We start from the raw sequence: 25642 nt of genomic DNA, 5'->3' as shown, positions 1-25642 counted from the left end.
CTCTAGTTTGGGGTTGGGGATAAAGTAGGTCAAGTCACTGAGGCTTTATGCTTTAGCTTTAGAATGTGGTGAAGGGTGAAAGTCATGGCTCTAACCAGAGTTTCCAGAGCAATGCGGATTAATTTCATATTCATCACACATAAGGCCAAAACCCTCACAGCAGTATTAGTTTAGTTCTACATTTAGGTACAACTCAAAAAATAGCAAAGATACCCATAATTGCACCCATTAAGAGACTTTTAAGAGAAAATATGTGCTGTGTCATGACACTGTGCTGTTATTTAGTGCATTTACCTTGAGAGCCACAGAATCTCTGGAATTCCATGTCTGAGGAATATCATAAAACAAGACACTACAAACACTCACTGGTTTCACATCAGTAGTCTGGATTTTATAATCACTTGTAAAAGTAGCGGGGCCAGCCTGAAGTTTTCCTTTGTACTAAGGAAAAATGAAGCTTTGACATCATCTCCAACTGGTTCAAATACAAGCAGTTATTTACTATCTATGTGATTTTGGTCAATTTATTTATAAGGCAGTCTACTAATTGGTAAAACTGAGATAAAATTTATATCTTAATGAATTATTGTGAATATGTAATCAAATGGAATTTTACGCAAGATTTTTGGATCAGTGGTGTTCCACAGTAAGCACTCAATACATGCTAAATAGTGTCGTTTAGTTGCTGTTCTTACTAAGCAAATGAATAGGGTAACCATGATTTCAGAGGGGGAGTTTTATCCTACTTCAGATGATTCACTGATAGTACCTCCACGCATTTAATATATATTAATTAAAATAATTTTTAAAACTCAATAAATGGAGAACCAATTTCACCTCCATCAGTTAAACCCAGTGTTAAGAGGTTGGCACAGCAGGAGATTAAAAAGATTGGTGGGAGGGGGCGGGGTGCCGAGGGAGGAGAGAATGAATGGTCAAACTGCCAGAGTAGTGAAGATTGATTGTCTTCAGATTCCTAATCAGTTAGGGAGGATTACTACCGGACAGTTTTTTGTTTGTTTTCATTCTCCTAGTGGATTCATCTCTTCTGTCTCATGAAGTCAGAACGCAGGGAAATATATCACATGTGTTTTTATACAGATATGCAAAATAAAAGTGATACAGACAGCAGACAAGAAGCATATGTAGATTCAGAGAAATTACCTGTTTGTAGTATTTGAACCTGAAGGTGGAGCTAGCCAATAACAAGAGAAAAGTCTCCCTGCCAGGAGAATATAACACAGGAAAAATGAATCCACTTCATGACAGGCCTCAGCCCTCAGGCCTCTGACTTTTGTATGCCTCAGGAGGTTGTAAATGAGGAGTCCCAGGAGAACATCACATGTTTTCGCCATTATCCTTTGGGGCTCTACCTCATACTGCGTCCCAAGGAGACCACTTCTGGAGTGAGCTCTTGCATGACAATGGAAAACTACTGGCAAGAGGGCCGGAGAGGCCACAGCCAAAAGAACAGCAGCAGGAGTTCACTTATTTCTCCATTCACTCAGGTATGCATTCCTTCTTCCTTAAACCCTTATTATACATCTACTTAGCATCATGCTAGAGTCTGAAAATCCAGACATGTAAAGATACATAGTACTATACATTGTCAGTGAACTTGAAGAATTCACAATTTAATGTGCTATAAGGACATATAAAGACATAGTTATAACTACAGTAAGTAACACAGTAGGATTAAGAACAAAGTACTATGATAATACCAAGAAGGACATAATTAGTCTTGCTTTAGCGAAGAAAGGATGGTTTCACAAATATACAAAATACATAATCCAGGCCTCAATGATGAGTAAAACAGCACCAGACTGGGAAAAAGAGAAGGACAGGTAGGAATAAGAGAAAGTAGGAGTATTTCAAAGAAAGGAATAGATATGAACAGAGGCACTATGGAGGTCTCTTTCGCTGACTCTCATTATTGGTACATTTTTTTTAACTGTGTTTCTCAGCCTTTAAAATAACTGGCCAGTCAGATAACTTCCTATGCATTTATTTAACTAGAGAAAATGGAGGAAATGGTTTATGGAGCAGATTTCTGAAATGCTCCATATCCGTGTGATATGTGGTATGCTGAAGGGTAGGGTTGTTTGACTTCGTAAAACTTCATTACACAGACCAAAAGGCAGAGTTGTCTGGTGCAGCCTGCTGAGGGATCATCTCCTGAACTCTCACCTTCATCACAGAAGGCACAGTAGTTAAGTATGTGGCTTTAGGAGTCAGACTGACTGAGTTTTTAGTACTGATTTTGCAGCTCACTAGCTGTGTGACCTGTGCCTCATTTCTTCATTAACTACATGAGTATAACACTTTTTCTTTCAAAGTTGCAATGCCTATTAGATGGACTTACATATGTAACCTTAGAACAGTTATGAGATTGTTGGTTGTCTTTAAAAAAGCCACATTTGCAGACTTCTTCAGAGTCTGAAACCTTTAAATGTGCTTTTACACTATGAGGATTTGAAATACCAGCCTATTTTCTGTGGCTAACATGCCAGTAGAATAAAGATTATGCAGTAAATTATAAGATATATGAGGTCAGAAGCCATGCCGCATCTAACTCTGTATTTGTAGTGCCTTGAAAAGTGCTTGGCACATAAAAGAAGAAAGGGAGGCAGAAGAGAAAAAGGAAGGAGGGGAGGAGGAGGAGGAGGAGGAAGAGGAGGAGGAGGAGGAGGAAGGGCAGGAAGAGGGGGAGTAGGAGGAGGTGGAGGAGGAGGAAGAGGAAGAGGAGGGGGAGCAGGAGGAGGAGGAGAAGGTTTTGTTAACAATGTGTATTAAAGAGTGAATGTGAGTGAGGTAGAGGATGGAGTAGCTGAAGATGGGGGTGGAAAATAAGCCTAGCTTGTGCACACATTATAGGTCCAGCTAAGAAAGGCGGCCTCTGAAGTTATTTGCTGTAGACCAGTGTTCTCCATCAGAACTAGACCCTTGCTTCAAGATACCAACCTATAAGGCAGTAATAAATGAATTAGAAACATGGTGATCGTTAGCTCACGATTGTATCTCTAACCCACCCAGAACACATTTAATATAAACTGGTTTCTGATATTGCCCTTCACATGAGGCAGCACTGAATTATTGCCATTGAACATTTTCGGAATCTACACAGACAGTTTAAGTTGGTAGAACTTCTAGAATCCAAAGAGCAAATACTGATTGCTCACTTGCTAAATTCTAGGCTCATGCTGGGCTCTAGGAACACAAAAGTGCACAAAATAGATAACATTCCCTGCTTTCCTGACACTTGCTGCTCGGTATCATGCTGTTCAATATGGATGAAGATTTGCCATCAGAGTTTAAATACTTTAACCTACATCAAATTTTCTCTGCTTCATAAAATGGCCAACGAAAATTGAGTGTATAAAAACTGCAAAAAAGCAAGCTTTTATTTTCCTTTTGCCAATTTTTCCAGACATTTGACTTTGCTTTGTCCTGCAGAAATAAATTACTAAGTATCGTTGGCTATAATTTTAATAAATAAAAATGAGTTTATCTTCATATGCTATTAACTAAGCATTGAAAAAATACTTAAAGAATACTATGAAGGGGCTTCAAATTGACAGCCTGAACAAGGAGCCCATGCTCATCTCTGACCAGCCTTGCTACCAGGTGAGAAGTGAAACACACCCTTTCAAAGCAGTGGGAGGGAATAGGTGAAAGGACTGATAGACTATCAGGATTTGTGCTCTTTCTCCACTAATCAGCAGCCCATAAGTGAGCAAAATTACTGCTGAAGGTGAGTGAATACTATCAGCCAGATATGTCTTGAACTAAAAGAGGTTGAGACCCAGCATAACTAAACATTTGAGGCCAGAGGTTGAAATACCACATTTTTATCTCATCCCAAGCATTCTGGAAGCAGTTCAGGAGATGGATTAGAAAGGGAAGATGCTTGGAGGCAGAGAGATTAGTTAGAAGGCTATTGTAACAGTTCAACAAGAGGTCATTAAACTAAAGAAGTAATAGTGGAATAAAAAGCAAGCAGAGACGTTCTAAAATTGCTGTTCAATAGACAAGCCAGTAGGCATATGTTGAGCATTTGAGATATGGCTAATGTGATTGAGAAACTGAATTTTAAAATGTATTTAACTTTGATTAAGTTTGATGCAAATTTAAAAGATACTCAAATTTTAAGTATGTTTAGAACAACTTGAGTATGTAAATCTACTTTTACAACTGTAGATATAATAAAATATAAAATGCTTCTGATGGAAAATTTAGATTCTGAAATGAGAGGTTTTGTTAAGTGTAAAACACACATTGGATTTTCAAAGCTTCTTATGAAAAAATAATGGAAAACGTTAATAATTTATATTGTTTACATATTAAAATGATAATCTGGGTATATTGAGTAAAAATATATTCTCAATGTATTAATTAAAACTAATTTCATCTTTTTTTCCTTTTATATGAGTAGTAGAAAATCAAAAATTACAAACATGGCTCATCTATTTCTATTGGATGATATAGTTTGAGAGACATGTTAGCAATTTGGTAAGAAACTAATTAGATTGTGAAGGCAAGCACGAAATAAAAGATGTCAGGAATTCAGCCTGTGATTATGTAGATGAATGTGGGATGAGGAGACAGCGACTTCAGTTGTTAACGTGGTAAGTTTCAGATGTCTATGAGACACCCAGGTAGAGATGCTGAGTAAGCAGTTGGAAATATTAGTATGGTGGTAAGAGAAGTCTGGGATGGAAATAAGAAGTCAATATTTATTTGATAGCTAAAATTCAGAGTAAAATTTTAAATATATAAAGATAGCCTGTTTAATAAGCCAAAAACCTTACTAATCAATTAAATTTGATCTTTTACCAATTTTATTTTGTCTGTCAATCATTAATTTCCATTCTTTATTGGGTAGGAAGAATTTAAGAGACAGTTCCAGAAGAAAGTATTTTTCTTCACAGGAAAAGCCCACTGTTAAAGCATCCCCTTAGAAGCCCAGTTGCAGTGTGTTCTTCCAGGCCAATTGAGCATCCTCCTTTCAGGGCTATACTTTATTGGCAAAAATGTTAAACAGTTTGTCCAGTTTGTCTCAAGAAGTGCAGAGGCCTCCTCTGTGTTTTTGATATAAGAATCCTCAGTCCTAGTCCAGCACACCATTTCCTAAAGTAACTCCTAGAGACATCACAAATTGTTTTCATCAAAAGAATTTTCTCAGACCCCATAAAAATTACCACTGGTCCTCTGATTCTAATTCATAATTTGGATTATTTATGTCTACAGTTAACTTGAGTACTCCCTATCTATGCACCTAGATTATTTCATCTTTGTTTAAATAAACTTGCCAACATCTGGAATGGCCCAACATCAGCATTAATAGGATTCTAATGCTATAGAGTAACCATCATCTTGTTTTCTGGTCTTTGGCTGACATATTTGCTATGCTGTTTCTATTTTTTAACCACCACTGCCATGCATTTTTCTTATGGCTTTCAGTGGTGTGTGTGTGTGTGTGTGTACTGAAAGAAATTTTCCTGATCATTGTGCAAATGACCCATATTCAGTATGTATCCTCCCAACGAATTCTTAACCCTCAAGCAATGTCTTCATTTCTTTTTTTTTTCTTCCATCAATCTATATTGTGGTAAGACTTCTGCAAAGCCTCCTTAATAACATGTTGCATAGGCTCTAAATTGTTGCTTATCATTTCTTCCTGAGACACACAGACAGTCTGGATCATAAGAGTGAACATAATGGATATGTTCTAAGTACAGGAGTTCTTAACTTTTACTTCTCCTAGAACTTCCATAATACCCTAACTAAGATGCTCCTGGATTCCTAAACCAGTATAAGATTATAAATGTTTGCTCTTTTAAGCTTCTAAATTATGGAGAAATTGGTTACACCACAACTAATCACATATATCATAAATTGCATTATAGGTGGTCAATAATAATGTGTTTATTTTTCCTAAAATATTTCTTGAAGGTATGCTTCTGAAAAATAGTAGCTATAGAAGAAACTGAGATGTAGTCAGTAGTTAGAAAGAATTAAACAAGAAGATCCTTGTTTTGACAGCTTGGCATAAGAAACAGGGCTTGCTAAAGACACTAATCACTGGCTAAGTTAGAACAGATTTGAAGCCACTCCGTAAAATAGCTTGGGCCCCACCACAAAGCAGTGGGTCAAAAGGAGTAGTGATGATAGGATGGAGCAGAATCAATGGACATGATTTTCTCCAGCTAGGTAATGCCCTAAGGAATTGTTTATGCACCTCTTCCAAAGGGATTCCTGAGACCTAATTTCTTTCTGCTAGCTTAGGAGGTGAAAAGATCCAGGACCAACTCTGAAATCACTCACTATTTGAAAAAAACCATTTGATGACTAAGTAGAATCTATATAGTGAGAGAGAATGGGAAGAAATCTTTTGAACAGGAATTAGAAATAGAGAGATGACAAGAAGCCCATTTAAAAAAAGTTAATATGTTTCACTGGAGTAGAGAGATAATAAGTAGAAAAATGTGAAAAACTGACATGAAAAGGGAAAAAGATTAAAATACTGAGGACATTAAATTTTAGGTACAGAACTTGCCTTTACCTATATATAATTATAGAAGCATCAATGTGTTTTAACAAAGAAATCATACTATCAGAAGAGCAGTTTAGCAAATTAACCTGATACAAGTATATAAATGTATTGAAAAGTACTTAAAATGGAGACAGAAGGATAACTGAGAAGGTAAGTCAGCAGTGCAAGCCTCTAAGTGGTAAGTATGTGAACCGAGGAGATGAAGCTAGAAATAACTGTTTTGTTCTCATTGCTTAAATTTCACAGCAATAGAATTTCAGATGAGGAAATAACTCTAGAAATCTAGAAACCAACATCATAGAGATTAAATGACACACTAAAGATGAAGACCAGTAATTTAGAAACTGAGCAATTGAATTAACTCCCAAGGGAAAAGGATGAAGGCAGGAATCTGTATTGATTCATTTGGCTCTCCTACCCCCAGCATAATAAACTATTTAGCACATAAGCTAATAGAAATATGACCATACTTCTCACATTATTCTCAGAAATGACTTTTACATCTTAGAAGTTTGGCCAATAATTTACAATATGTAGTGAAAATACATTATTTAACCTATCTTTTGAAATTCTAGTCAAATAGGCCACATGTTCTCTAATTCATATAAGAATTAGAAAAGCTATCTCATGATATGACAATAGAAAAAAATAAATTTAAAAGAACTAGTAAAGCAAAACCAAGCAATATATATACTCCATATGATTTATAGGATTGAGTCTGAATACTATATAGCAACGTGAAACTTCTATAAAGTAAATAAATCTGTTGGTTAGAAAGAAAATTTCAGATGGAACTTAATTTCAATTCAAGAAAAGCTAGATGGGATTGGGTTTTCCTTGCTGATATAGGTGTGCATCCATGTATAATTACTGACTTTAAAAAGGTATTTCTGAATCGAATCTTAATAGAGCAGTAAGGTAAATAATGCATAATGGAGAGAAACAGAGAAAGACATGACACATCACCAATATTTGTGTTATTTTGGGACATGTAATGTTTACTATAAATATACTGTTTCTAGTCTACACTAAAACCAATGATCAAAAGGCATATTTCTAAATCAAAATCAATTAAGAGCTTGGTTTCAAAATAAGGCTTTTGGCCCAGCAAAATACAAAGAAGCAACACTTAAGGCAAATATGTGCAACAATTCACTCATCAAATTTGCGATGCTCTTTTATGCTCCCAAGATGAAAGAATTTCAAACACTGTTTTCACTCATCCTCTCCTTTCCTCCACCCTCAATGACATTTCCTCTGGTCAGAACCAATGCACTTGTTAATATTTATGATAGTGAATGCATCCACATTTAGAGTGGCTTTCTTCTGTCAGAGAGGGGTTATGTAATTTCCAGTTGGGATCACTAAACTGATATAGGAGGGGTTTTCTCTAGAAGTGACGACATAAGTACAATTTTTAGATACATCTTATAAAGTAAAAAAAACTTGAGCTCAGTTTCTGCTTAATGCTTCTAAGAAATTATTTAATTCATTATTGATTAAATAATCCTCAACGTTGGTAACTTAAACATGTCTTGTGTAACACTTCACAGTTTGCAAGTCATTTCTTTATATTCTTTATCTTAAAAATCTATTATTTGTTAACTGTCCTTACAAATACTATGCAAATAAGAAAGTTAAAACTGTAAGGAGGAGAGATGAAGAAATACCAAGACAGAATAATACCAAGAAATGCCAGTCACTTTGGGACAAAATGTTTGCCATAAATCATCTAAGCTAACTGGTGATGAGGATCTCAGCTGGCTTGTTCATTGATACATCTAACAAATATTTATTGAGGGAGTTACTAAACAGTCAGATCATTTATTTTTGTATCCACAGAGCCTAACATAGGCCTGGGCCATATAAGGTGCTCAATAAATATTTCTGGAGAGGCTTCTAGCATGTACTGAAGTAAATAATGGAAAGTTACATTTCTATATTATTTTTCTTATTAATCATTGCCATTATTATAAATCATGTTCTCTGCCATCAGAAAGTTTATTTCTATTTGTAAAAAATGGAAAGATACAAAATGGCTGGAGAATAATTCATGATAACAGTGAACTACAACAAATAGGGCAATTATTTAGAAAAAAAAATCATTCATCCAACTAAAATTTTACCATAGACTTTCTTTAAACCACCAATCACCATAATCAATTCTTAGCTGAAGTTTTCTGAAAACATCCATGAAGATTATTTGCAGCAAAAAGAAAAGATTATTTGCAGCTTTTCAATAATATGGCTGCTTATATCAAGTTCTATACTTCTTCTGTATTGTAATCAAGAAGCTAGCGAACTTTCTCAGAGTTATATAGAAATTAAAATGTCTGTCACTTTACTCTTGACTGCTAAATAATTGAAGATCTACACTCATCCTTAGCCACAGTATTTTCAATGTATAATTCATTAAATCTATTACATTCTTTCAGAAAATATTTATTGAGTACTCATATTCTAGGTACTATACTAATTAATTGCTTTTCATGTTTTATCTTCCCCTCACCCTTTCATAAATCCTTACCAATTTCAATGGTAATATTATATGACTTTGAGGTTAACAATGGTAGCATTAATATTAATATGACAAAAAAATCCATCTATCAAAACTAGGCCTCCTGATTCAAAACCCATTTTACTCCAAGTTGTTATATTTTTAAGAGCACAGTGAATCAAAATTTAAATATGATAATATTATCAAGTAAAATCTAACATTTTTATTCTGAAAAATTGGATGATAAACCATGTCAAATATTCAAACCTTCATTAAAATTATATGCCAATCAGATTTTTTTAAATTTTCTAATTGAAATGGCATTATATATTTCAGCAATGATGGAGCATTGCTTAATGAATGCAATCAACTTCCTAATTTATTGGCTCACTTTACCAAATAAGGGTAAAAATAAGATTTTTAAATATGATCAGTGCATAGTTTATACTTTGCTTACTTTGAAGGCTTCCACAAATTTTCCTTGCAGTTTAATGGATAACAAATAGCTCTAACTTTTACAGATAAAACATATCATCCATAATATAATTCAAATTAGGTTAATTTTTAAGTCAGTTATATTCACAAACCTAACTCATACAGTATTAATCCAGAATTTATAAATCTTATTTTTCTGTTAAATTCCAGTTATAAAAGAAGTAGAAGAATTTATTTAGGAAAACCAAAATGGACTCAAAGATACCTAAATAATTTGATTAAAAAGCTTTGAATATTCTCAAATCTAAATGCTAAGAACAGCTCTGCTTCTATCACCCACAGGCATTATCCTCCATCCTTTGCACTTTCTTTGTTCCTTTCCTCCCTTCCCTTCTTCCTGACTTTCTTTCTGCCCTTCCTTCCTTCTTGCCTTCCTGTCTTCTTTTCCTTTTTTCTTTTAATTTCAAATTCCTCTTTCTTTTATTAATCCATACACTTTGAGAAAGAGCTGGAGGTAAACTTAGGTAGCAAAAAGAAAACCACTGGGCTTGTATTAATTTTGATTATATGTTTAAAACATGGAAAGAAGTGGCTTGTCTCCACATAAAAGACTTATTGAGGCCGAGTGCGGTGGCTCATGCCTGTAATCCCAGCACTTTGGGAGACCGAGGCAGAAGGATTGCCTGAGCTCATGAGTTCAAGACCAGGCTGGGCAACACAGTGAAAATCTGTCTCTACTAAAATAAAATAAAATGAAAAATGAGATGGGCACGGTGGCGTGCACCTGTAATCCCAGCTACTCTGGAGGCTGAGGCAGGAGAATTGCAAGAACCCAGAGTTGGAGGTTGCAGTGAACCGAGATAGTGCCACACTGCACTCCAGCCTGGGTGACAGAGTGAGACTCCGTCTCAAAAAAAAAAAAAAAGGCGTATTGAGCGGTCGAACGCATTGGCTCACGCCTGTAATCCCAGCACTTTGGGAGGCCGAGGTGGGTGGATCACGAGGTCAGGAGATCAGGACCATCCTGGCCAAAACGGCGAAAACCTGTCTCTACTAAAATACAAAAAATTAGCCGGGTGTGGTGGTGTACCCCGGTAGTCCTAGCTACTCGAGAGGCTGAGGCAGGAGAATCTCTTGAACCCAGGAGGTGTAAGCTGCATTGAGCCGAGACTGCACCACTGCACTTCAGCCTGGCGACAAAGCAAGACCCATCTCAAACAAAACAAAACAAAACAAAACTTGTTGAGTCTTTAATGTCTAATCACCTCTTCTAGGTAATAGGAGAAAGAAAATTTTATTTGACCAGATTTTGAATTAAGACTGAGTCCCAGTAGTTGATAAGGAGTGGGTACAGCTGACAAATAACAGTATTAGAGAAGCCCAGGGAACTAACACCCATTTCCCAGTTAAGGTCATGGTTTAGGAGCAAGGGAGATTTTGAAGATACCAAGTCCAAGCAAAAGGGTGTGTGGAGACATGTGCTGAAACCAGGCACGACCAAGATTGGAGATTTAGAAAGAAGGCCTTCCCAGGACAGGTATCAGAAATCCCTGGCTGGCAAAGGAGATATGGAGAGCATTATGCTAGAGTGGACTCTGAGAAAGTCAATTCTCTACTTGTGACAGGACTCTAAGACTGCATTTGATCAGAATTGGAAAGAAACACCTATTCTTGTAGTCCAGAACTCTTTGACCATAAAATAAACAACAGTGGTTTGAGTAATTCAATAATATAGCCCCTTGTGATTCAAGAGTGATCATCATAGAACCTTTTCTTAGAATAAAAGTGTAATTGGTTATAGATCAATAAGTAATTTCTGTTAGAAGAAAAAGCCTCTTGTTTTCATTTATATTTATTTATTTTTTGAAGTAGCAAAGCTCTTAAATCAGAACAGAGCAAATACATTTTGAAAGTTGCGATTACTCTAAACAGCAAGATTCCTTACTGTAGGAGTAAAGTTTATCTTGTGATCATTTTATTCATGATGCCATAAATATACAGATGCTCTCAATTTTGATTGTTAGAAATTTGCTAAAAGTCAGTCGAAATTACTTTTCCAGGATTCCTTTTTTTGACAACTATGTTTTAAATGGAAATTTTATTATGGTTGAATCATGGCTGTGCTGAGGGGCTCTGCTGTGTTTTTCAAGCTCAGCAATGAATTCAGCCCTTGGGGTCAGTGTAAACTACTACACAGCTTATTAGAAATTCCAGAAGTCTAAGGCAAAATTAAGAATAAAAAAATAGTTTAATAAAAACAGAGAATTAAAACCTTGTAAAAGTTTGAGTTAATGTACTTTGGTGTTTGATGGTTTTCTTAATTATTTTAGAACTAGTACCCAATGGACACTCTCTAACAGGAAAGAATATGATGACCTACTCAAATATCCTTTGAAACATGAGTACTGATAAAGGGGGAACTTACAGTGATAGATAAAACAGAACAAACTTCCATGGTTGTATAATGCAGGAGAAATAAACTGAACACTTAGGATAAAAGAGAGCGGGGAGACTTACATGCTTCTTCTGAAATCTTCCAAAGATAGATTTTAGACCAAGAATTATGATAATAAGAACCCTAGAAAAGTTTGTGAATATGGGACACACTATGATTGTTTTTTGGATATATCAGTAAAATATTAATATCTCTTAATGATAAAAGACACTTTACAAATAATGCAAGGAAATGAGAGTATAAAGAGTTGCAACAATACTCATTAATAATTTTTAAAATGCAGAGATAGAAGAGAGTGTCCCTGAACCCTAAAGTTTATTATGGAAACTTTCAAAGGAAAAGGAAGCTTTTCATTCATGAACTACTCTTTGCCATCTATTATATGCTGAGCAAATTACGGTGAGAGTCTTACAACTTAGAGAAAAGAGAATGGGTCCAAGGACGTAACTGGTACTTATGAGGCAAAATATATTTTCTTGACACTTATGTATCAAAATGAGTACAAAGTGGCACAGAAAAAATCTTTTTGCCATCTTCTTTCACATTTCCAAATATCTTTAAAGTATCCTTTCCTTCCTTTTATCTCATGTAGCTTTAGATAAGTACTTTCTCTAGTGAGCAAAGAAAGACAAAATCCAGATCTTTGGATGTCACCAGTATTACAACCTCCTGCTTCCAGCCAGATGTTATGATATCTATGTGCAATAATTTATTTTATTCATTTGGCAAGTCTGCCTAAAGACACTACATTTACTCCAAATATTTTCAAAAACTATTCTGAACACAGAATTAAGAGGAATTCACGCTTCATTTAAAAAAAGTTTATATTGTAAAGAAATGCTTAACAACAGCATTAGGTATATGGTCTTATTTCCTCTAGACTGTATTCATATTCCCCATAACAAAGTACTGGTTTCTGGGACAAGGAAGCATCCAAGAGGCAAAATTAAATTCTTTACAAAAAGTTACAGGAAAAAGTAAAAGCTGAATCTTATTCAAAAAGTACTTACTATATGCAGTTCTAGGTAGTCACCCAAGCCTGAAGAACTGTCCACTCGCACCAATACGGCTTCTTTCTGAACAGTGCTAAACCCTATGGCCAGTCTGTCTGCTCGTGTACTGGGTCGGTCATTAGGAGGCCACTTATACGTGATTTGTCCACCACCTTTGCTAAAGATATATGTTGTCCCAGCTGGAAAACAGAAATCAAAACCAGTTAGTTCAAATACATCAAGTTCGCACATTAGTAAGGCATGTTATATTGACATATCAATAAAGTATTCACTCTACACCCACAACTATGGCAAAGCAAATTATAGATTTCAATCAAGTGTGCTCAAGAAAGTGGACTGAGTTTTTTAAAAGAAATGGAGTAGTTCCATCAGTTTTTAATATACTGATTAAATTTACCAGCAGGTATTTCAGAACAAAAAGTAGGTTACCATGTTTTCCATGGAGTTGGACAAGAATGAATGCAATGAGGCTTTATTTCTTCCTGCTAGTTTTTAAGAAATAGTTTAGTAGAAAACACTGACTGGATGCTTCCAAAAATCAACAGCAACATATATCAAGTTGGTTTTGAAACAAGAGCTGCATGTAGATGTGACAGGGTCATAAAGCACAGTGGAGAAAGTCACAACAAATATGCTAGAAAACTAACTTTTATGGAAAAAGGATCTACTCATATGTGACAGATAACTAATGGATGAAAAGCTACAAGCCCCAGTAGCCATGACAAGAAAATACAGATAATAGATCTCACCCCAGAAGTCAGGTTTTACTTAACAAGCAACATCTAGTAGCTGTCAAACTATTCAGAATCATAAAAAGACCTACATCCTCTGCCACACCAAGGTGAATACAAGCCTTATAGCACTGAGAATGATGTCACAGACTTGTTCTGTGAGTGTTCAACTTTTCCCTTATGGTGGTCTTGTCAGTAAATTATTCAGCTTAATTGAAACAAATGTATTGAGCATTTGATATTGCTTGGTTTTGTGTCCCCACCCAAATGGCATCTTAAATTGTAATCCCCATATTCCCCATGTGTTGAGGGTGGGACCTGGAGGCAGGTGATGAAATCATGGGGGCGGTTTTTCCCATGCTGTTCTCATGATGGTGCATTCTCATAAGATCTGACAGTTTTATAAGTGTTTGACATTTTCTCCTACACACATTTCTGCCTCTCCTGCTGCCTTGTGAAGAAGTTGCTTGCTTCCCTGTTCACCATGATTGTAAGTTTCTTGAGGCCTCCTCAGCTACGCATAACTGTGTCAATTAAACTTCTTTTGTTTATAAATTACCCTGTCTCAGGGAAGTTCTTTATAGCAGTGTGAAAATGTACTAAAAGAGCATTTGATGCACTAAAGTCTTACCTCACTGCATCATTCAATGGTCATGCATTTTGGTTTCATTCTTTTGAGGGTGTGAATAGAACCAAAAGGTGAAAAAAGATTGGATTTTCCTTCTTTCTCTGTCTGACTGCTTAAAATGGGACACTGTTCTTTTCCTGCCTTTGCAGCTTCTTGTTCTCATGCCTTCAAACCTGGACTAAAACCTACATCATTGTTTCTCCATTTCTCAGTCCTATAATCTATACCCCCTAGCTTTTCTAGTTCTCCAACTTGCAGGAAACAGATCATGTATGTACATGATCATATATAATAAGAGAGAATATTAAAACTTAGGTCAAAAAACTTCTTGTATTTATAGAAAAATAGCTTGTGCAAGATACCCATACATTGAATTGCTATGATTATCAAATTTGCCAGTTAAATGGAGCTGACTTATTATCACATTTGTGTACATTTAATTAAAAAACTGACAATATTGACTTCGTGGCCGTTTTTTGAGGCAACTCTTCTTTGGTTTCAGTTACAGACATTTCCAAAGGCCTTTGAGAAACTCCAAAGACCTCTGCAATATGCATAGTGTACCTGATGCTTCAATAGGCCTTGGTAGACAGACCTCTTCCAAGAAACATGTTAGGAGAAAACCGAATGCAAAAGTGATAAACAAGAATACTGGTAAAATGCAAAGGTATACAGGCTGTGCCCTTCTCTATTAATTTTTGCAGATACCAATGCATGAAAATAGTTTATCTCTTTCAAGTGAGAAAGTTAAGTCATATTTCAAAGGTACCAGTCAGCACACAAGAAAAGAAAATTCAGAATATACAGTGTATATCAGAAATGCCAGAGGTTTCCTGAGCCATTTATGTTCTACTTCATCAGAAGTTTGTTCATCATTATCTGTACAGGAAAGTACTATTTGAGAAATATTTTTCTGCCTGGTAACTTTTGCAAATGATTTATTAACTTTTCTAATGAAGCCTATATTGATAAAAACAGGACAAGAATATACGCAAGTGGGGATGGCTTTCAAAGGAGGAGATAGTAGTTACCTCTGAGTGCTGATACTTCATAATTAATTATTTTCCTTTTGTTAATTAACTTTGTTCTCTAATGACTACCTATATTATGTGAAATGAGAAAAATATCAAAACTAGAGATGCTATTTAACCATATAAAACAACACTTATCTAAGAATTCAGATGGTTTCAGAATTATAAGTGTGAGGTAAGCATTATAAAACAACATTATGCAGTAACATTTAACTATAAAAATCATTTTCATAATTAAAAAAATTCTAATCTACTTATGTATAGAAAACAGGGCAAACATTACTTTCATGCTCTCTCTGAGGAAATTTAGTCATAAGGAATAACTTACTATCTAAAGTTGCAAACTTGATTAATTGGAAGAATTGGTATAAAACCCATATGTCAACTCCTATTCAAATATATATATATTTTTATGACAGAAATACCTCTGTTATCATAACTAGACAGTCAAGAAAAAGTTAATTGGATATGTCAGTCTGAATTTATGAAGGCCAACTGTTATCATATTCTAATGTCCTATATCCATAAAGTGACATTTGCACTTCATTATCATATACTCCCTTTTCACCTCACAATACTTTTAGAAAGAAAAAAAATATCATGCAAATGTGAAATGACAGAACATTTAATATATGCAGGTTAGCATTTAGTCAAAGTACACTTCCCAATCCCGTGGAACTATGAAAGTTTCCAGTTGCTCAGTTACAGAACTTGTGGGTAATAATTTGAAGGTTTATATTTTCAGTAAGATAAGTGTCACAATGCAAATACCATTACTCGAGATTTGATTTCATCTCATTTTTAACCTTTTTCAATGAATGGAAAACTTTATGACTAGCATGAGATTAGCTAATCTGTCCTGTTTAGAATGACTTTACAGTTTGTTAGGTCTCACCAAATCAGGGCAAAACAATCACAAGTACGGTGTGTCAAACATTGCCATGATTTCTAGTTTCCTTTTTTCCAGCAGATATATTCAGAGATAAGTCTCTCTTAGTTTTTCTTCTGTATGCATGGCAGTGCATTGTATTGTACTAATCAGCACAATTTTATAATAATCGAGACAATTAGATGTTCAGTCCTTCCTTAGCTCTCTTCTACATACTTCTATAAGCCTTCTGGATTACAAAAAAACAACTTTGCATTAAACTTTACAAAATCTCTTATATTCTTAAAGCCCTCTTTCCATAGAGCTAGAACATTACTCTCATAATCAGATATAATGGGATAGATGGCTTAAAGTTTCAAAATCTACCTCCTTTAACATATATCTTTCTAAACCAAGGATATGATATGTTTACTGCAGCAGAATAGCTCAGAGATTAAGAATGTAAACTCTAGACTCAGAGAGATCTGGGTTCAAATTCCAACTGTGTCATTTACTAGCTATGTGACCCTGGTAGCCATTTATTCTGACTTGGGATTCCTACTTGAAAAAAGAGGGGGACAGCAATATTATTTTATAGAGCCCTATCAGAATTAAATGAGATATTACAAAGTAACACTTGGTCCATTTCCTGGCATGCGTTAAATGCCCAATAAATTTTAGAGAGAATAGGTGTCATGTGTGAGGGCAGTTGTGTGTGTGTGTTATAAAAACATAAAATAATAAACACTACCACATTGTTGTTTTATTTTAATATGAAAGCCTTTAGAAAAGTTGGACATATTCCAAAGTTGTGCACAAATCAAATGCCTTTCAAAAATGACATTCCTATTGTGTAATTTTTATTAATAATTTCAATGATTCACAGCATGGATTAGGACTTTTTATGCAAACTCATTATATTATTGTTTATGTTCAGTAATAGTTGACAATGGAAGGGATATTAAATTGTATCACATGGGAGCTTTCATGAGAAAAAGAATATTAGTTCATCACCATAAAATATCTAGCATAGTAAGATTTATAGCCTAATGCAAAAAAAAAAAAATCCCTTGACCATTATTAAATAAAGACTAAACTTACACAAAATAACCTGGAGGCTTGCTTTTTTAAAATTATTTTTACAGAAACACATTTTATTTTACTACATAAGTGAGTTAAATATGCAGTGGCAGTACATCTTAATCACAGTTCCAATATAGATGGGAACATGGAGGAATATGTCACCTTTATTATTTATGCCTGTTTCTATATGGCAGGCACTACCACATCAGTACCATGACTACTAATGGATTTACTGCAAATTAACCTTGATATACATCAGATCACTGAATGTATGAATGACTGAAATTTAAAGTGGTTTTCAGCAATCTCCACATTTAAGCTGTGCAGCAAGCCTCTATTACTCACTCTAAATTCATTAACGAAGCTGGCTCTATCAGATACAAATTTAACAATGTCAACCTACTTTATACTGCAACAAATGTTTGTAAAAAATAGATATGGGCTTCCATATCTCTTGTTTGAACTGCTGTGATGCTATAGTAAGAGAATATTTTTTAATGTTATTGACCACACTATTTACACATAGGGCTCTCTCTCCTCCTGCTCTTTCTTGCCAACTGTCCCTTCCGTAAATGTGCCCACTTCAGCCTCATGTTGATGCTGCAAAGGCTAACATATTCCCTTACATAGATTGAACCTTTCTGAAAAAGAAAACCAATTATTATGTACAGGTCTGCTCAGTTATTGGTTGCTCTGGATCTTTGCTATATGAACAATAATATAATTAATTTTGGAGTAGATTAGCTTCTAACTCATAATGTAAGTATATGAATAAAAGGTTACTTTTTGAAAGCCTATAATTCTCCAAATGTCATCTTGTAGCCAACATGAAATATTCAGACCATTATGTTTCTAATAATAAATGTAACAGGGATATAACACTTCCTCCAGTGAAAGTTTTCAGTGAAAGCCAGGTAGTCAGATGTATATTAAAAGTAAAGTAATTACAAATAAGGGGAGCCTTTATTGTTCCTACAACCTTTGTGTTGTTAAATTGAAATTTTCTGGACAATTTCTAACTATATGAAGGAATTGTTTGGCTTGAAGTTCATAAAAAGCAAAAGCACTAATATGACTATATTGCATGCAAAAAGAGTTTTAGATCAGGGTATCATTTCTAAACTGATGAAACAAAAAATAATCTTAAAAATCACTAAAACAATCACAAGTAACTACAGTTGATTTTCTTTCTAAATTATTCTAAGCTCTTTGTAGAATCATAAGGAATTATTTGACGAAACTGAGCACTATAGTTTCCTAATTTCTAAAATTTCATATAGGCATATTAAAAACTCAGAAAATGTGAATGTTAGGAGAAATTAATGAAATCAAGTAATGAGTTTCTACCTATAATATTTAACCACCTCTAGATTTAAAAATTAATTACAATAATTACTAATATTGAGAAGTAAGAGACAGCCCTCAATGTTACATATGCATGTAAATGTGCAAAGGTAAAGATGCTAGGAAAAGAAAAAGAAAATATGGACTATGTATCAGAAACTAAGACTTCTGGTGGTGGGGGGCAGACAGCAGAATTGGCAAATGCGTTATAACAAGCTAAAGAGACTGGAGAGTTAGACAGATTTTTACTCACACATCTTTGAGAAAGAGAGCGGATATGTTCTTAATAATGAAAAAAGTCAAGAAACATGGGATGTCACAGAAATGGTTTAGACGCAGGTCTCACATTCTCAATCAGGTCGAAACAAAAAATTTTCAGGGGAATTTAGATAATTCCCAAATAGTGAAAGCCTCATGGAAATACTTAAGGATATTCAAGAGAGCAACATGGGTCAACAGATACAAAGCTACAGTTAGGAAGAATTAGTTCTGGTGTTCTGCTGCACATAGGTAACTATGGTTAATATTATTGTATTGTAAATTTCAAAATATCTAGAAGAGAGGATTGGAATGTTCTAACCACAAAGAAATGATAAATATATGGGATGATGAATATGCTAAACATACTGATTTGATTTTTACACAACATATACGTGTATTAAAACATTGCCAGTAGTATGTACAATTATAATATGTCAAGAAAAAACAAAACACAAACAAATAAATTTTTTAAAATAGAACAATGGGAAGTTTGTCATATATAGCAAATTGTATATTCTGTCAGAATTCTAGACTAAGACTTTTTTTAAGTATTAAATTTTTTATTATATAAGATTTAATCATTAAATTTAAAAAATAGGTTGTTGACTACTTATTAAGTCAAATGAAAACTGAGTAAGACAGGGAGACTCAAATTTCTGAACACACTATTTTATTGCATTGGAATTTTGTGAAAGTGACACTGTCTAGGGTCACTGTCCACACACTATTCCACCCAACACCAATCACAAATTTGGTTCAAGTTAATCCAAAAGATTCTTGAAATTCTCTCTTGCAAATCAGATACTGTAATACCTCCAGTATCCAAGAAGACTCATTAGGCATTAACAATTAATGTTTTCCAAATTTTTAAGGGGATCAGAAAAGGGTGAATGAGCTACAATACACAATAGACATAGAAGTCTAAAAGCAGAAGAGTATTCCTCTCCAATAAGCCAGCCCATAGGGGATTAGGCTCTAGCCCAGCCAAGATACCCTTTTAAAAAAAGTGCTGTGTATTTATTCAACAAGAAATTTTAACAAAAATAAAACAATTGAGAAAATGAAACAACTAAAAATTATTGTAATTCTTGTGAGGTCAAGAATCATTACTCTCAAATAAGATTTCAATAGTAATTATGCACTTCAATAAAAAATACATTTTGTCTCTGCTTACCGGCCCAAAATTTTTCTCTAATAAAAATGTTTTTCTAATAAATGTTCTATATTTTCTATATACTTTCTCTAATAAAAATACTATATCTTGAAAAGGATTATATATTTATAAATGCATTTCTTCACATTTTGATATTTATTAAAAAAGTACACTACATGAAGAGAAAATATTCATTCTTCTAAAAACAACTCTGCATTTCTCAAATAAGTGAAATAATTATTTAAATGTAAATAGATTCATGGCTGACCTATCTTGTCAATATCTTATACATTTATTAAGTAGTACCACCAATAGCAGCAATTGCTGCACACTGGACAATCAAATAGACACCATTCATAGAGAATGAGATGTTGATGGTGTTTATTGGTGTGGTATATAAAACATTCCATGCTCATGGATAGGAAGATTCAATATAGTGAAAATCAGCCTACTTCCCAAAGTAATTCATAGATTCAATGCTGTTCTCATCAAGCTACCATTGACTTTCATCACAGAATTAGAAAAAAAGACCCCATATAGTCAAGACAATCTAAGCAAAAGAACAAAGCTGGAGGTATCATGCTACCTGAACTGACTTCGAACTGTATTATGAGACTACAATAACCAAAACATCATGGTACTGGTTCCAAAACAGATATATAGACCAATGGAACAGACCAGAGACTTCAGAAATAATGCCACGCATCTACAACCATTTGATCTTTTGATGAACCAGACAAAAATAAGCAATGGGGAAAGGATTCGCTATTTAAGAAATAGTGTTGGGAAAACTGGTTAGCCATATTCAGGAAAGAAAAACTGGACCTCTTCCTTACACCTATGCAAAAAGTAACTCAAGATGGATTAAAGATTTAAATGTGAGATATAAAACCACAAAAACCCTAGAAGAAAACCCAAGTAATAATATTCAGGATATAGGCATGGGCAAGGACTTCATGACTAAAACACCAAAGTAATGGCAACATAAGCCAGAATAGACTAATGGTATCTAATTAAACTAAAGAGCTTCTGCACAGCAAAAGAAACTGTCATCAGAGTGAACCGACAACCAAAAGAATGGGAAAAAAAAATTGCAATCTATCCATTTGACAAAGGGCTTATATCCAGAATCTACAAGGAACTTAAACAAATTTACAAGAAAAAGACAACCCCATCAAAAAGTGGGTGAAAGAAATGAACAGACACTTCTCAAAAGAAGACGTTTATGCAGCCTACAAACATATGGAAAAAGCTCATTATAACTGGTCATTAAAGAAATGCAAATCAAAACCCCAATGAGATACCATCTCACACCAGTTAGAATGGCAATCATTAAAAAGTCAGGCAGCAACAGATGCTGGAGAGAATGTGGAGAAATAGGAATGCTTTTATACTGTTGGTGGGAATGTAAATTAGTTCAACCACTGTAGAAGACAGTGTGACAATTCCTCAAGGATCTAGAACTAGAAATACCATTTGACCCAGCAATCCTATTACTGAGTATATACCCAAAGATTGTAACTCATTATACTAAAAAGACATATGCACACATATGTTTACTGCAGTACTATTTACAATAGCAAAGACTTGGAACCAACCCAAATGCCCATCCATGTTAGACTGGATAAAGAAAATATGGGCCAGGTGCTATGGCTCATGCCGGTAATACCAGGACTTTGGGAGGCCAAGGCAGGCAGATCACTTGCGGTCAGGAGTTCAAGACCAGCTTGGCCAACATGGTGAAACACTATCTCTACTAAAAATACAAAAATCAGCCAGGTTGGTCAGGTGCAGTGGCTCATGCCTGTAATTCCAGCACTTTGGGAGGCCAAGGCAGGTGGATCAGAAGATCAGGAGTTCAAGATCAGCCTGGCCAAGATGGTGAAACCCCATCTCTACTAAAAATACAAAAATTAGCCAGGTATGATGGCAGGCTCCTGTAACCCCAGCTACTCAGCTACTTGGGAGGCTAAAGCAGAGAATTGCTTGAACCCAGAAGGTGGAGGTTGCAGTGAGCTGAGATCGCACCCTGCACTCCAACATGGGTGAAAGAGCAAGACTTCATCTAAAAAAAAAAAAAAAAATTAGCCAGGCATGGTGATACACACCTATAGTCCCAGCCACTTGGGAGGCTGAGGCAGGAGAATTGCTTGAATCTGGGAGGTGAAGTTTGCAGTGAACTGAGATTGTTCCACTGCATTCTAGCCTGTATGACAGAGTGAGACTCTGTCTCAGGAAATAAAATAAAATAAAATAAAATAAAATGTGGCATATATACACCACGGAATACTATGCGGCCGTAAAAAGAATGAGTTCATGTCCTTTACAGGGACATAGATGACGCTGGAAACCATCATTCTAAGCAAACACAAGAACAGAAAAACCAAACACCACATGTTCTCACTCATAAGTGGAAGTTGAACAGTGAAAACACATGAACACAGGGAGAGGAACATCACACACTGGGGTCTGTTGGAGGGTGGGAAGCTAGCAGAGGGATACATTAGGAGAAATACCTAATGTAGATGACAGGTTGATGGGTACAACAAACCACCATGGCACATGTGTACCTGTGTAACAAACCTGCACATCCTGCACATGTATCCCAGAACTTAAAGTATAATTTAAAAAACATAAATTTTTAAAAAGTCAAAAAAAAGATGACTCTACATAAGCAACCATCAATGATTGATTGAGATTGAGCTGATTTAAATAAGCTATTCTCTTGTTTTCTGACATTCTAAGGGCATTAATTAAAATGGAAAACATTCCTAAGTCTTCCTATATCTTGATTGGCTGATAAGTGGCAACTGTGTGAAAGGAGCTAGGAATATAAAATCGAAAACATCCTTCTCTCTTCAGCAAATAGGACCTGTGCATTAAAGGTAAATATCAGGGCAAAACACTTTGTGTGAGACATCAGACAAATTGGTGTTCTGTTGCACAGTAGGGCGACTGTGGTTAATATTCTTGTATTATAAATTTCAAATGGCTAGAAGATTTGAATGTTCTAACCACAAAGAAATGACATACATATGGGTATTTGTCAAATATTTGGTAAATACATGGTATGCGACTATGTCACCGTCTATTTTGGATATTTAAACCTAAAAATCTATTTGGATATTTAATTTGGAAATTAAAAAAGTATATATATATATATATATATATATATATATATATATATACTTTTTTCAGCTCAAAGTCATGTAAGTAGTTGAATATTTTGAAATAATGTTCAACTCAATGAAAACTATTTTAGAAAATGTATGAAATAAGTGGTTCACTTAGTGGTATCTTTGCAATATATATATATATATTTAAAATCTACTTATTATTTTCCTGGCAAATGTGTCATTCAGAAGTATCCTCTTCGGGAACAGCTGAGTTCAATAGTTAGAGCTGCCCAGTGAGACAAACTTGTTTTGAGATCAAATTCAAAGTCCTGGGAATCTCTTAAAAGGCTCTCGGTCCAGGTTACCTGGCTGAGTAGAAAAGCAAGTATGCAGTAGACCTTTTGCCAATCAGATTAGGAAAACCCCCCAAAAGACAGCAAAGTGATCTAGTTAAAAATAAAACAAAGCAAAGTAATCCCCAACCAATAATCCTAAGAACATCAAATGCTTATGTCTTCCCTTCTGAAACTAGGCTCCCTCAAGCAGTAGGTGAACTTTATTAAAAAGTCTCTGGCAAGTAACTCAGTAATCAATTTGTATTAAAGCTACAGGCAGCAGGGATAGGACGAAAAAGAATCATACCATCAGGAACTTGAAGGAAAATCTTATATTGAAGAGTGCCACCTAAGTGTGTATGTTCCTAGTAAACTGAAAATTATTAGCTGGTCAGTAGAAGTTGTAGCTGCCTAGTGATGTCCTTCAACTTAATTATTTCAAAGGTTAATTGTGAAAATGGCTTTCACCAGGTTTCAGGAGTCAACCATTTTCTTTACTAAAATCATGGTCTAAAAAATGTCCAGGTTAAAAAAAAACTGACATAAACATAGGCTTATTGCTGAAATATTATTGGAGAAAAGTGAGTGAAATTTTCCTTTTACAAATAACAAACCTGAGGCCCAGAGAGACCAAGTGTCTTCTCAATGTCATACGGATGGGTGCAGGCTGTACTTAACTCTATTCTCAGTGCTTCTTTTTTTCTGTACAACAAAAAACTAAGCTCTAATGACTAATTCTTATTTAGAAAAATAAACTACAATTCACAAATCGAGGTCTCATTTGAATCATTTTAGAATTTTTCTAATGATGCTTTCCTAGTCTGATTGGGAGAAGTTTCTATAATGATACTTAACAGAAATGATTCACTCACATTCTGACATTTTTAGTCTATCCTGGATCTTTAAAAGGTGGGAGGTATCTGAAATGCTTTATTGTAAACATTCTGTCCAAGCAGCTATCCCAGCCTTTGGCTCATTGCGAAGCTTCTAAACTGTGGACCAAAGATGCAGAAGACAAATTTTCCTTATTATAACCACAGTTCCTTTTATTCTACACTAGAAAGGCTTTAGAACTTTTTTGGCAATGACACTTCTTTTTGTCCTTAGCAGTGGAATTAAATCCTTAACACAAAACAGTCAATGTTTATTTTTAATTGTTTGTATTGCATAAATAGAAGGGACGATGCCAACAATAAAATCTGTAATAATTTTAGGCTAAAACCAGAACCTTAACTTTTGTTTATTTTCTAATCTTAGTTCCACTCACTTATCATCTTCCTGCCTGTCTGCTATACTTCAGCCGTTTTCTACATCACTAGGCCCTCATTAAAACCAGTTATTTTGGACTAGAACTGAAGGGAACATTAGTTTTTAACTCAGAAATTATCTCAGACTAAGCTCTAACTTTATTACACAGCATTCACAAATGCAAGACACATTCTCCTCTTAAAGTCACGTTTACTTTTGCTGGTTTAGGCTTCTCTGCTGCATCTTCACTGATTTTCAGTCATGCTTCCCACATTCATTCCAGCCAAGGTTGATTCTCTCCTTTCAACATCTACAGGACTTATTTTTAATTTGTGAACTATTATTATAATGTATGACAATTGTCTTTTATTGAAATTTCCATTTTTAAAAGTATGCATCCTGAAGAAAGGGATCTTGTTTTAATTCTTGGTATCCTTTTCAAGCTTAGGTGCTTTTATTCACTTACTCATTATTAATGAAGACCTAATATACTCCTCAAACTAAGTCAGGACCACTGATTCAGTAATGAATACTGTAAGACTCCTGCTTCTGATACAAGTATAGCAAGGATTTATTTATGTAATCCATTCAATGCCTACATCCATCAGCAAGATGGAGTATCTGCAGCAGTATAAGAAATCCGAATGATTTCAGCTTACACAACAATCTCAGATAAGGATGTAGATTGCTTAAATTATCCTGATAAGAAAAACCATTGTTCACTTAATCACACTTGTGTAAGAAACAAGCATGATGAAGAGTCATGGGACTCTTCAACCTGGTAATGGTGATCATGTGAGAAGCAGCACAAGATCCCACAGTTCACTTGAATAACATAGCCCAAAATTCTACATATTTTACAGGGAAAAGCTGGATATACCTTGCTAGTCC

At 34.8% G+C, this 25642-nt stretch overlaps 1 protein-coding gene across 47 annotated transcripts in view; it reads right to left on the bottom strand.

Annotated features, from left to right (window-relative positions):
• The window catches only part of NRXN1 (neurexin 1), a 1160645-nt gene that overhangs the window by 328585 nt on the left and 806418 nt on the right, over positions 1 to 25642 (bottom strand). For all 47 annotated transcript variants that reach the window (XM_078349361.1, XM_078349363.1, XM_078349383.1 and 44 more), the window contains one exon: positions 12951 to 13132. In XM_078349361.1, coding sequence (XP_078205487.1) covers positions 12951 to 13132 — 182 coding nt within the window. The remainder of the gene's footprint in view (positions 1 to 12950; positions 13133 to 25642) is intronic.

Source organism: Callithrix jacchus, chromosome 14 (genome assembly GCF_049354715.1).
Source record: "Callithrix jacchus isolate 240 chromosome 14, calJac240_pri, whole genome shotgun sequence".
In the NCBI taxonomy this organism is placed as follows: Eukaryota; Metazoa; Chordata; class Mammalia; order Primates; family Cebidae; genus Callithrix; species Callithrix jacchus.
Note: the sequence above shows the minus strand (reverse complement) of the source record. Positions and strands in the feature narration are given on the sequence as shown.